Source organism: Paroedura picta, chromosome 5, assembly GCF_049243985.1.
Source record: "Paroedura picta isolate Pp20150507F chromosome 5, Ppicta_v3.0, whole genome shotgun sequence".
In the NCBI taxonomy this organism is placed as follows: Eukaryota; Metazoa; Chordata; class Lepidosauria; order Squamata; family Gekkonidae; genus Paroedura; species Paroedura picta.
The window spans coordinates 68,207,667-68,222,070 of NC_135373.1; the positions used below are offsets into that span (position 1 = coordinate 68,207,667).

The following is a 14,404-nucleotide window of genomic DNA, read 5'->3' on the forward strand; positions in this document are numbered from 1 at the left end:
GAGGGGAGTTTGCCTTCCTGAAAATTGTGGCTGTGTGGGACAAATAACTTGTCTAAAATAGCAGAAATGTGGCACAGAAGGAAATGGTTAAACACCCCTTCCCTGATTCCATTTAGGACCCCACGGCTGCTTAAAATTAAAACCAAACCAGCCAACCCCCTGGCATGAATTTCTCAGGGTCTCATTATGCTTGGCCCTAGGCATCTACTTTTTCTTCTATACCACCACTTACATTGTGGTGTGGTGTGTCTGATGAATTGGGCGCCTTGCTTACAAAATCTCTCATCGCAATACATATGTTAAACGTTAAGGAACCAGAGAATTCTTTTGGTGGTTTTGCTGCATGTATTCCATCCCTCTTTTGTGGCAATTAGGTTAGTGGCAACCTTCAACTGCCTGTTGTATAAATAAGGAGGGAAGAGCAGGCAGGCATTGATCAAGTAACAATGATGTAATTTGAATGAGACAAATCAGCATTTACCACAACTATCCAGATTACTAGGAGTGGGATATAAAAGTGTATCAGACAGGAACCACTAGAAGAAAAATAAGTGGAGTTGAATTCAGAATAATTGCCCTCATTTCCTACCATTTAAAACATAAATTAGGAGTGTCTGATTTGTTGTGTTTGTGAAAATATTTGTGAGGACTGGCAGGTATAAAATAAAAGTAGGAATTGATTTGATTCTGCAATATACAAATGGCTTTGGATCCAGTGAAGATTACTTGAGAGACCATCAGTAGTTCTTGAACCCATAATTTCCTGGCATGTTGGTTTGAGAACAGCCACATCACAGTGTAGCAAAATATTCCCTGGGGCCTTGTACAGTTAACAAAATATATCAGAATGCCTGTGAAGTTAGCCCCCCTGGCTCTCAAACAAGCGTGTGGGGTTTACACCTCCATTGCTACATGTTCCTCATGAAACCCTTCTGAAACGCCATAAACCCCTTACTGAAAATGTCTCCACGAATACAATTCTAGCCTTCATGGCATGTTTGCAAATGCAAGGGGGAGGGAAGGAGAAGGGAATTGAGACCAAGAAAAAAATGCTGTAATATGCTGTGTTTTGGTGACTTCTAGACCTACACATTAGTGCATTACAGATATTCATTAATCTATTTTACCCTTTAAGTGAATAATTTTAGGATACTGGTGTTGTAAAGTAATTGTGCTGAGAAATGAGAAATGCTTGTGTTTGGCTTTTGAACTAGGAGCTGCAAAATTGGTGGTGGCAGTAGCGGTATTTCTGCTGACATTTTATGTCATATCTCAAGTATTTGAAATAAAAATGGATGCCAACCTAGGAAATCTGTTCGGTAAGTGACTGTCTTCAATTTGATTGTTCATAATTGTGACCAGCCAAGCAACAGGCTATGCTAGCCAAGGGATATCTGGGGCCATGTGCATTCCTTTTGAAGGGATGCACGTGAGGAGAGAGCTTTCCCTTCCTGGAGATGAGCTGTACTTCCAGGAGATGAGCTGTACTCAGACCCCACCTGGAGGCTGACATCCCTAAACCTCAGTGGGATACAATGCTACAGAGTCACCCCTCCAAAGCAGCCATTTTTGCCTGGGGAGCTGATCTTTATAGTCGGGAGATGAGCAGCAGTTCTATGAGATCTCCAGGCACCACCTGGAGGTTGGCTGTCCCCGGTCAAAACATATACCTTGAAGTCTGGAATTGGGGCCTCAAAAGTGTGTAATGCCCCCGCAGCCACCTAGCACCCCCTGACCTATTTCAGGTCAAGAAAGTATTGCAGAAAGGAGGTAAGGTTGCCAGATTGGTGTGGGTTCATGTTCTGGAATTCTACGCACAGAGAGACCTCCTCTTACGGTTACCAGCTTCAAAGTGAGGCACGAAACCTACACCAAACCATGAGCTAGTACTCTCTCTATCCCACCTCTCTCACAGGGAGTCTGTTATGGGGAGAGGAATGGAAGGCGATTGTAAACTGCTTTGAGACATCTGAGGCCTGATGGGTGACTGTGGGACATTCCCAGTTTTCACAGAGATCTCTCAGCTCCACCTCGCTCAGAGGGTGTTTGTTATGGGGAGAAAAAGGGAAGGCAATTGGAAACTGAGACACCTGAGGCCTGCTGGGTGACTGTGGCCCATTCCCAGTTCTCTCAGACCTCTCACAGCACCACATCCCTCACAGGTTGTCTATTGTGGGGAGAGGAAGGGGAAAGGTGTTTGTAAATTTCTTTGAGACACCTTTGTGTAATAAACAGCAGGGTACAAAAATCCAACTCTTCTTCTTCTAATGGGCAACAGTGAAAGCTTGTGGGCGCCTAACATTATATCAACAATTAAAAAATTGAGACAGAAAGAGCAGGGTGGATACCTGTGTACTGTGACTACCCCATGTGGATTAGGGCAGGGGGACATTTTGGTGTCTGTGGCCTAATTCACACAAGAAGGGAATGAGGTTGAACACAGAACTGGGAGGAATTGGTTGCTATGTAATTTTCCCCTAAAAAGAGTCTCCAGTCTAATTTTCCCTTCACATATCTGAAGACATGACTCTGGAAAGCTCATCTGTAACCACTATGCCACAATTCCCAAAGGTCAGTCCTCTCCCACACTCAACGAACATTCCAATCCACAGGTTCTTGACACTCATATCTCCATACCCATGCCCTCATTTGTCACCATGCCACCAGAACCCCCCCCCCCCACAGAACACACATATTCAACCTCGTGCCCTTACAAACTGGACAACCCCTCCCCTTCCTCTTCGCAATGTCAAGCTCTCTCTATCTTAATCACTTTCTACCTTCCTCTTTCTTTGTTATTTTCCCCTTCCCTCCCCTGCTAGTGCCCATTGTATCAGCTACAACAGGTTTTAATTCTAGTATATTGTAATTGGTATTGGGTTTTTGGGATTACTTGTCTTCTGACCTCAGTTTTTTGTATGCAAATTGTCAAAACAATTGTGACCAGTTCACCTTATTTGTCACAAATCACAATGGTCCTTTAGTACAGTGCGGTTTTATTTTGTTTACTGCTAATCTTTGCTTGATATTTAATTTTAAGTAGATATTTAGTTATATCTAATAAAGCCTACACTGAAATATTTATAGGACAGAAGTGACTCAGACTTTAATGATCAAAAGCATATGCTCATCTTGCCACATACAAAACTAACTCACAAAACTGTGGCTTCCATATGAATCACATTCCAAAACTTGTTTGCATCAGTGAAATTATAGTTTTATTCAGCTATAGACTTTAATATGTTCTGTAAACCTATCAACTTAATTTAGGAAATGTCATGATTATTTTTAACTTTTTAAATAAAAATGTTCTCTTGTAGCAAGATCACCACTGGACCCACCTGTTCGCCGTAAGTATCACAAGGCTGGATTTTACACATGTATTTATTTTTGTTAATTAAATATGGGTCACCCACTAAATCTCCCTTCTCTCCTGTTCTCCAAAGGTGAGAGGGGAAACTATTTTGGTCACGAAAGGTGGCCTTTAGACAGGAACTGCCATGATGGCTGATTTTCAGACCTCTTCCCAAGGGCACTCATATCATATAATTTGTTGTTTCAAGTGCTAAATGAACATGTTTGGGGTTTTTTTGGTAGGGAGGGGTTGGAGTTTGGTTGATGCATTTCCCCCCCACTCTCTATGACTGTTGTTTAGTTCTGTGGTTCTGCTGAATTAAAATATCTATATGATGCATTTTCCCATTGACTTTGGTGGCGAATAACAGCTTACAACTAAACAATCAATTAAGAAAAACAGCTACCCCTCATACGCTTACCATAACTCAATTAATTATTGCGTATTTAAAATGTACAACCTTGCTCCTTTTTTGGAACGAGACTAAGATCTGTCAGAAAGGGCATTCCTTATATTTGGAGTTTCCGCCTAGAATGAGGAGGCCCAAGCCATACAACTCACTTTTTGAGTTAGGTGTGAGACTGAGGGCATTTGACCTGAGCTTTCAACATAGGGACTTGCCACCTGAGGAGGACTGAGAGCTCCCAGTATGCTTCAGCTACCAATTCAAGGTGTGTTATTGACCTTTAAAGCACCGTGTTTATTTATTTATTATTATTCTATGCCACCATTCCCCAAAGGCTCAGGGTGGCTTACAACCTTTTGAATGAAACAGGTTAAAACATGTTACATCATTAAAACTTGACCCCTTCCAGAGCTGGAACTTGTAACCATGCCACCGACCCAGCCAGAGAACCTCCATCTTAGCTGGATTCAACTTCAGCCAACTCCAGTTGAACCAGTCTGCCACCATCTTCAGGCTACTGGTTAGAGTCAATGGATGGCCATCCATTAACATATACAGCTGGGTGTCATCAGCATATTGATGACACCCCATCCTGAAACTCTGGATTAACTGGGCAAGAGGGCACATGTAGACAACATGTTAAACAACATCTACATGGGGTCAGTATACCTTAAGTGCCACCAACTCCAGCCTTTGTCAACCTGATTACTGTTGAGAAACTCCTGAAACATTCCTCAGGCTTCAAGAATCCCCAGAAGTGATGTCCAGACCATGCCCCTGGAGGTCATGTCACCAGAAGTGACAACCCCCATACAGAGGCACCGTACAGAGGAACCCTTCCCATATCACCGGATATTTTTTAAAAAATATTTTTTATTTTTAATATTTTATATTAAATAATAAGAATATTTTTTTTAAAAAATAAATAAAAATGTATAAAAATTAATTAACTCTCACCAAGTTGGTGAAACCCTTATGGGGCCATCGAGAAACCCCAGGGCTTCATGGATCTATTCTCATATGAGCCTATTGAACCACAAGAGTAGTTTTCAGGCACCTCTTTTTAGATGCAACTGAGGCTAGTAGTGTGGTAACCCAAGAAAAGGGACATCTTGTTTGTGGCACTAAGACTATGAGGTACCCTCCCCAGAGAGATACATTCATTGTCTTCAGCCAGCAGGTATAGACTTCTCTGTTTTTTCTGGTATTCCCTCATTGATTCTCCTTGACTTTCCACCCTGTTTTAATGGTCTATATTTATATGTATTTTTACACTTAATGTTTCTATTGTTTACTACCTCAAGGACAGTAAGTTGGGTAGAAAGGTGGCTTTAAAACATTTTGAAATAATTATTTCCTTTTAGCTTTTTTGTAATATAAAGAGAACATCTGTTCTTATTTTATATTTTTAAAGTAAAACTTGTTTCCTTTTTCTCCCCTCCCAAAGCCACAAAACCACCAAGATATAAATGTGGAACTACAAAAGCTTGTCCAGAGAAACACTTTGCTTTCAAAATGGCAAGTGGAGCAGCCAATGTCGTTGGACCTAAAATTTGTGTAGAAGATAATGTGTACGTATGAGCAGTTTTTGTTCTATTAATATTGATGTGAGTGAGAGAAAATATGTTTTCTTCCATCTAACAGGCAGTAAAAATGAATCAGAAATTTACCTTGCACTGAACATGTCATAAAAATAAAAACCAGTAACAGTATCGTGTTGTTAGATCAGATAAATAGACTTTCAAATGGTGTGCGGTGTTGAAAACAGAATATTTATTTCTTCAGCATGGGTGACATGTCCTCTTTTCCCAAGTATTATCACATGTTACACACTGCAGTTACCATTTTATCTTTTTCTAAAAGCCCAGTCTCAAAACTAAGGGATTATTTGTACATTACAAGGGGTACAAGTTGTGTTGGGAGTTCAGTGTTCATGCGATCAAAATCACATGGGACTCCAGAAAAAGGGGCAAATGGCCTCTCCTTGGCACAGGTATTTCTGCTTGGAAAAATAGCAGGAAAGAACCCCTGAAGCACCCCCCCCCTTGCTGTGCTCTTAGTCACGGAGTGCTTCACTCACTCACTCACTCACTCACTCATTTCCCGCCACTCCTGAAGCCTGCTTGTTATGAATGACTGGTGTACTACATAAATAAGCCCTGAGGCATTTCCCAGGCCTGAAGACTGGATTAAATCTTGGGGTTTCTACATGCAAAATATGTGCTGTGGTGCTTCCCATTATCTGATTTAGCCCTAAGGAGTTATAAACTCAAAGTGTCTGGCTCCAAAGTGTAGGGAAAGGATCTGTAAACTGTTATATAGTCCCTGGGGCTTGGGGTACTGTGGTTTCCAGCGACTTACCTCCAAGCTTGGCAGCTTTTTCAGTGTTATCATTTCTTCCTATCGTGAAACAATATACTCTATAGTTACATTCAGTATGCCTCTCTGCACCTTAGCTGAAAGGTGATAGATAAGCCATTACTTAGAGCATACCATACTGGCACATATAACTGCACAGCAGATATTGATTAATGGATTAGATTCTATTGCTGAGCTCTGTAATTAAACTTACTTTGTAAGATTAGAGGCACTTATAGTTACAGGAGAGTAGCTTTGTCATTGCAGCTTCACTTTTTCGGGGTTAATTGCACAGATTGCATTCATACCTACACATGTAAAGAGCGAAGGTGGTGTCTATAAAATCAGTAAAATGATTCTTTGATGGCTTTGTTCATGGTTGGAAAATGACTCTCTTTTGGCCCATTGACAGTGTGTTGGTATAAAAATCAATTAACTGCATCTAAGATATTAGTAAAGTAGCAGGGCAATCCCAAGCAGAGTTACACCGTTGAAGTCAGATCCTGTGTCAGCTTTAAGGAGAATATCTGTGGTTTAATTCTGAGTCCAAACTAACTATGAACACGAGTTTGAAAAATCCTTGATTTGTTACAGAGACTAAATATACAGCCTGCTGCTTCTTAGGGCTTCTGTGCTGCTGCCTGTGTACATAAGTTCTTTGTCTTGCAGATAGATATCCTCTGTTCTCAAGGCGACGGCACGCTGTTATTAAAAAAATACAGTAAACCCAGTTAATGAACAAAATGATGAAAATAGAAACCAGCACATCAAAATGGCAGCAGTGGATATCATAAAGATAATAGCAGAAGCAGATATAAATAAGGAAGGATAGAAATTATAAATGTCATCCTAAACTCTACACTTAGTTATTCAAGGATTGAAGAAGAACATGTGGTATATTTTTAAGAAAACAGATAGAAATATAAAAGGGATACCAAAAAAAGAAAATAAAAGGGATTATATAAAAAATCATATTCCTCATATATTATTATACTTTACAGGATATATAGAACAGACAAAAGCAAGGTATTTCAGAATTATGAAGCAAGCAAGCTGCTTCTTCCCTGGAATATTTTATAGATCTATAATGTCTGAAATGTTGAGAATTTTGATGACATTGAATGAAATACCTCATAGAATCATAGAATCATAGAATCATAGAATCATAGAGTTGGAAGGGGCCATACAGGCCATCTAGTCCAACCCCCTGCTCAACGCAGGATTAGCCCTAAGCATCCCAAAGCATCCAAGAAAAGTGTGTATCCAACCTTTGCTTGAAGACTTCCAGTGAGGGGGCGCTCACCACCTCCTTAGGCAGCCTATTCCACTGCTGAACGACTCTGACTGAGAAAAACTTTTTCCTGATATCTAGCCTATATCGTTGTACTTGAAGTTTAAACCCATTACTGCGTGTCCTCTCCTCCGCAGCCAACAGAAACAGCATCCTGCCCTCCTCCAAGTGACAACCTTTCAAATACTTAAAGAGGGCTATCATGTCCCCTCTCAACCTCCTTTTCTCCAGGCTGAACATTCCCAAGTCCCTCAACCTATCTTCATAGGGCTTGGTCCCTTGGCCCCAGATCATCTTCGTCGCTCTCCTCTGTACCCTTTCAATTTTATCGATGTCCTTCTTGAAGTGAGGCCTCCAGAACTGCACACAGTACTCCAGGTGTGGTCTGACCAGTGCCGTATACAATGGGACTATGACATCTTGTGATTTTGATGTGATGCCTCTGTTGATACAGCCCAAAATGGCATTTGCCTTTTTTACCGCTGCATCACACTGCCTGCTCATGTTTAGTTTACAATCCACAAGTACCCCAAGGTCTCGTTCACACACAGTGCTACCTAGAAGCGTATCCCCCATCCAGTAGGCATGCTTTTCATTTTTCTGACCCAGATGCAGAACTTTACACTTATCTTTATTAAATTGCATCTTGTTCTCATTTGCCCATTTTTCCATTGTGTTCAGATCTCGTTGAACTCTGTCTCTATCTTCTGGAGTATTTGCCAGTCCTCCCAATTTGGTGTCATCTGCAAACTTGATGAGTAGTCCCTCCACCCCCTCATCTAGATCATTAATAAATATGTTAAAAAGTACCGGGCCGAGCACCGAACCCTGAGGTACCCCGCTACTCACCTCTCTCCAGTCTGATGAAACACCATTGACAACAACTCTTTGAGTGCGGTTCTCTAACCAATTCCCTATCCACCTAACGATCTGAAAATCCAGATTGCAGTCCTTCAACTTATCCATCAGAACATCATGGGGAACCTTGTCAAAAGCTTTACTAAAATCCAAGTAAATGACATCAACCAAATTTCCCCGATCCAGCAAACCTGTTACTTGGTCAAAAAAGGAAACTAGGTTGGTCTGGCAGGACCTGTTGGAGACAAATCCATGCTGACTTCCTTGGATCACCAAATTGTCCTCCAGATGTTTGCAGATCGCTCCCTTTAATATCTGCTCCATTATCTTCCCCACAACAGAGGTCAGACTCACTGGTCTGTAGTTTCCCGGGTCATCCTTCCTCCCTTTTTTGAAGATCGGAATAACGTTTGCTCTTTTCCAGTCCTCCGGGACATCTCCAGTCCTTAAAGAGGTTCCGAAGATGATGGACAAGGGCTGTGCAAGTTCTCTGGAAAGTTCTTTGAGTACTCTCGGGTGCATTTCATCTGGACCAGGGGATTTGAACTCATCCAGTGCAGCTAAATGCCTCTCGACCACCTCTCTATCCATGTTAACCTGCCACCCAGACACTATCCTTTGGCTACAGCCATCTCTAGATGTGCCTAAACACTTTGACCTGTGGGAAAAAACAGATGTAAAATAGGCACTAAGCCTTTCTGCTTTCTCTGCATCTTCCGTTAGAGTTTGTCCAAGCGCACCCAACAGCGGGCCTATTGCCTCCTTTACTTTACGTTTGCTCCTCACGTAACTGAAAAATCTTTTCTTGTTACAATGGGCTTCCCTGGCCAATCTTAGCTCACTCTCAGCTTTGGCCTTTCTGATGATTGATCTACAGTGCCTAGTAACCTGTAGGTACTCTTCTTTAGAGCTCTGTCCTTCCCTCCATTTCCTGAACATTTTCCTTTTCTTTCTTAGTTCCTCTTGAAGTTCTCTGTTCATCCAAATAGGCTTCTTAGAGCTCCTGCAGTGTTTTCGTATTTCTGGAATAGTCATTGATTGAGCATGCAATAGCTCTTGTTTGAGTAGCGCCCACCCTTCACATGCTCCCTTCCCTTCCAGCATTCTCGTCCATGGTATGACACTCATCATGTCTCTGAGTTTATTAAAGTTTGCCCTACGAAAAGTTTGCCCTACGAAAGTTTGCCCTACGAAAATCCAACATCCGCGTCTGGCTACAAGCTTCCTTGGCTTCCTTGGCTCCCCATCTCAAAAGGAATTCTATGAGGACATGGTCACTTCCCCCTAGGGTCCCCACCTCCTTCACCTCATCCACCAACTCTTGCCTCAATGATAGTCCTTGATGAGTTAAAGTTTCTCTGCTCGACCCTTCTTTCAAGGTCTAAAGGTCTGGTTTACATACATACCAGAAAGAGATGGTAGAATTCTGAGGTAATAGAATAGGGTATAGAACTTCAGATTTGTAATTCTCCCTCATGTAATGCTGTTTTTCTCATAGATGCCAGGTGAAAAGATTTGTTTTATGTAGGCTTTTAATGGAGGAGTTTTAGTTGTTAAATGTGTTATCATTGGCTTCTGGCCTGAAGTTCATTTCATCTTCCTTATTTTACTTATTTGAAAATCTAGGCTGCCCCTCTCCAAAAAGGCCTCAAGGCAGCTTACACCATTGAAAAACTTAAAAACTTGAAAATCTTAAAATCTCTATTTAAAACACTACAATTGCCCTGACATATAAACTATCACTCAGGCCAGATGTTAAATCAATGAAAAAAAATAATTGGCCCAGTTATGAATGCCAGGGGAGCAGCTCAGACAAAAGCCGGACAAGGGGGGTCAGACAGGGGCATTCTTTCCGATGGTAAGAGTGCAGCCTTGGACCTCAGCCAAATGCCTGGTGGAAGAGTGCTTGTAGGCCCTTTGGAAGGGCCTGGACCTTTTAAGGCTCATCAATGTGTATTTTATGGTGTGATGCTTTAGTTTGTTTTAATGACATTATGTTGCTTGTACTGCCTCCTTAAAAAAAAATTATGAACTATTCATGGAACCAGTATCCAGAGTGACAACACATCATATAAAAAATTAATTAAAGAGGGAAAATATATATAGTTCCAGTTATTCCTTTCTTTGTCATTCATTTCTAACAATTTAAAGTTGTTTTTAAAGAAGGCAACCAATAATTTCAGTTTTTGTCATCTAAACCAGAGGTCCTCAACCCCCGGTCTGCGGCCCGGTACCAGGCCGCAAAGGCCATGGTACCGGGCCACCAGCGGCCGCGCCTTCCTCCCCCCCATAGCGAGAGGGGGGGAAGAAGCAGGCACGACAGCGACGCAAACGCGCACGCGCGTGTTTGCGCCCCCGCTGGCAAAAACAGGCATGCGCGGCAGCTCTGTGCATACGCGTTAGCGCCACCTGGTGGCGAAAACGCACATGTGCAACAACTGCGTGTTTGTGAGCAGCGGCGGCCGCCGGGCCGCCAGCTCTCTCCAACCCTCGGAGGTGGTCCCCGACTACTAGAAGGTTGGGGACCGCTGATCTAAACTATTATTAGAATTTTGAATTGATGTTAGTTTAGCTATTGAGAACAATTAATGCATCTTCAAGAACCATTATTGTTTGCCAGGCAAAGTTCCAATAACGCACAGATATCATCCTTCCAAATGCTATAGGACAGTGGTCCCCAACCACTGGGCCATGAAGGCCTTGGCACCGGGCCGCAGCTCCCCCCCCCCCCCCACAGTGAGAGACTTCCCAGGCCGCAAGCAAATTGGCCACCAAAGCCGATTTGCATCAGGGCATGCGCAGCACCCGGATCGCCCCCCCCCTCCGATCCGCAACCTGAAAAAGGTTGTGGACCACTGCTATAGGATATAAAAATACTTTCCTAAAAACAACCATTTATTGGCAGAATTTAAGAAGAAGAAGAAGAAGAAGAAGAGTTGGTTTTTATATGCCGCTTTTCCCTACCCGAAGTAGGCTCAAAGCGGCTTACAGTCGCCTTCCCATTCCTCTCCTCCCACTTTCTCCCACTTTCTTTAGTTTTTAATGGGTTTGTGTTGGTTATTATAGTTGTAATTCTCTAGAGAACTGCTGTAGGGATTTTCTAAATAATATAGATTCTTGAAAATTAATAATTACCTTATCAGTGTTTGGCTTTTACTTCCAGGGAATCTTTTCAATATGAGTATACACAGTTCATCACCAGAAATCTGAAGAAATCCTGCCATTACGGTTCAATATAGTATTCAGATCTGGAATTTTTCATAAATCCTGAATTTTGTGGGGTCCAGTAGACTGGATATTTAAAATACAATTTTTAAAGAATCCATCCCGGCCCTGGGGCAAGCTTGGCTTCTTTTGCAGTGCCATTTAAACTGTGCTGCAGGAGAAGCTGGTACCAGGATCTTCATGCAGCAGGGAGGTCTCTCTCTGCCACACACAGACCTCACTGGGAGGGCTTCTCCTGCAGCACAGTTTAAACTAAGCTGCAGGAGAAGCAGGCCCCAGAATCTGCATGGGATGTGGCGCTCTTTCTGCATGCAGATATGGCTGAGAGTTCTCAACTTCCCCCGCCCCAGCTAGTCTTGGGCTGGCTTCTCTTGCAGCTTAGTTATGGACACTATCCTTTTACAATCTGCTGATCTGCTTTATGCCAATAAAGGTATTGTATGTGTTTGTGTACAGACACTCCTTTACATACCTGGAACTTTGGGTGCTTATCTCAAAAAAACCTCCAAGGTAAACATAGCTGTGACTATCCCTCAGTTCAGCAAGACTCAGGCTCCCCAAGATAATTACTCACATCACTCATCTAATAACTCAACACATTACTTTAAAGCAACTTATTACGATGATCAATGTAGAACCACTAATCTTTTGCAGCTCTTGCCTCCCCTGCTGATCTGTGGTATAGCTGAATGTACCTTAATAATAATAATAATAATATAAAATTGGCTTTATTCAAGCTCAGCTATACTGATCGTTGATCAGATCCTCTGCAGCCTAAATGTGTTTTTCTGCTTGCTTTATGCTGAATACACACACCTGTGTAACTTCTGTTGAAAGTTCTACAAACCAAAACTTCCATCGCCTATCAGAATGAAATTTGCACTTACATGTCAAGTGAACAGTTAGTTCAAAGGTTTTGCGTTCTTGCATGCTTTTCAGTTCACGAGATTAGATTACATCAGCATAGGTTTCAAAGACAGAACTGCATACGATGGATCAAAAACATTCTTTTCTTTAAATGAGAAATTCAGGTGTTATATGATGGGTTTCAGGATGAAATCATGAGACAAAATCTACTACCCTTTTTGTTAATGGCCATCTTATGTTCATTCTGATGACATCTTGGAAACATGATAAATTACTGTTGTAATTGTTAAAGAGTAAATCTTGTTAAATTAATTGAATATCGTGGGGAGGTACAGTAGTTACGGAAGTACTAACTGATCCTGTAGGTCAGAGTTGTGATAATGTTAGCTCCAAGCCAAGTTTGAATGAAAATTCTAAAGCAATAATATGCTCATTTTACTCAAAAACGTGGTCGCACATTGCTTAGAATGTAATGTTACTCCAGTCTTGACAAGGAGGGTCCTTTCCAGGGTCCACACAAACTGGTGTGCTGCTGTCCTCTGGTGGCCAATAAGCTGCATTACCATGGCAGTAAACTCCAAACAAAACAGATAAAACATCTAAATTTGAATCCAATAGCACCTTTAAGACCAACAGACACTTTCCCAGTTGCAAAAATAAATATTTAAAAGACTAGTTTCTTGCCCCATCCGTCTCCACCCAAGCAATTAGTCACTTTTAATTATTTCCTTTTACAACTTGGAAAGTATCTGCTGTTAATGCTGTTAAACAGTGACAGTTTTATTTCTCCAACTAGGAATAAAGCCCATTGTACCCAAAATACAATGGGCGCTAGCAGGGTTTGCGTGGGTGCCAGCAGGGCTCTGGAGAAGAGGCGAGGGCAGCGCGAGGGAGGGGAGCTTTCTGTTGGCGCGGCAATGTCAGAGTGCGGGCGTCGGCTCGTCCTGGGCTGCGTGGTTTCGACTGACATTTTGGAGGGCGGGCCGGGGCTGCAGCGGCTGGGCCGTGGCCTCCTGTAGTCTGCGGTGACCATGTACGGAGTGCAGCAGCTCCCGACTGGCGGCCTGGTGTCGGCGTGAATCTCGGAGAGTGGGGCGGAGCGGCGGCGGCGAAGGTGCGTGAGAGGAGGGCAAGTGGGTAAGGGGCCGTGAGATGTCGGGGCGTGTGTGCGGCGGCGATGGGGAAGTTCGAGGCCAGGCGGGGAAGCTGCGAGGCGGTATTCCGGGGGGGTGGGTTGGTGGAGGGAAGTGCGGGCGGTGGCAGCGGTCGCTGGATGGTGGGGATCATTGGTGTCAGGGAGGGAGGGGGGTGGGAAGGGCGGCAGCAGGTCCGTCGGTGGGGAAGGGCAGTCGCTGGGCCGAGGGGAAGCTATTTTCCCCTCGCCCAGGGAAGTGGGGCGAGCCTCCTCCCTGGCGGCCATCCAGGCAGGATGGCGGCTCGGGAGGAGTGTGGAGTTTGCGGCAGGCTGTTCTTGAGATGGGCCAAGTGTCCAATGGGGAGGCGTGCTTTGCGCGCCTCCCCATTGGACACTTGGCTCTGGAGTGCCACTCGGAGGAGCTCCTCCGAGTTTTTATCCCGGACAGAGCCCGCCCTAACTCCTCCCCACCAGCCCTTACTGCTTTATTTAGTCCGCTGCACCCGCGGCGCTGTAGGCAGTTTAAAGATGTTTTTGTGAACGACAACTGAACTCAAAAGGACTGATTAGCTGTTTGAGCAACAAATTATCATGTGGTATAATATGGCATAATTTGGATGGTATGACAGTTTACTAATTTGCTGCTGATTTACCTTTTATATATATCTGTAGAGCCTCTTGTGGCACAGAGTGGTAAGGCAGCAGACATGCAGCCTGAAAGCTCTGCCCATGAGGCTGGGAGTTCAATCCCAGCAGCCGGATCAAGGTTGACTCAGCCTTCCATCCTTCCGAAGTCGGTAAAATGAGTACCCATCTTGCTGGGGGGTAAACGGTAATAACTGGGGAAGGCACTGGCAAACCACCCCGTATTGAGTCTGCCATGAAAACGCTAGAGGTCGTCACCCCAAG

The 14,404-nt window shown here is 43.3% G+C and overlaps 1 protein-coding gene across 2 annotated transcripts in view; it reads left to right on the forward strand.

Annotated features, from left to right (window-relative positions):
• FAM3C (FAM3 metabolism regulating signaling molecule C) overlaps positions 1-14,404 on the forward strand; it is a 44,787-nt gene that overhangs the window by 21,361 nt on the left and 9,022 nt on the right. For both annotated transcript variants that reach the window (XM_077338402.1, XM_077338401.1), the window contains 3 exons: positions 1,215-1,319; positions 3,321-3,350; positions 5,209-5,332. In XM_077338402.1, the coding sequence (XP_077194517.1) occupies positions 1,215-1,319; positions 3,321-3,350; positions 5,209-5,332 (259 nt within the window). The remainder of the gene's footprint in view (positions 1-1,214; positions 1,320-3,320; positions 3,351-5,208; positions 5,333-14,404) is intronic.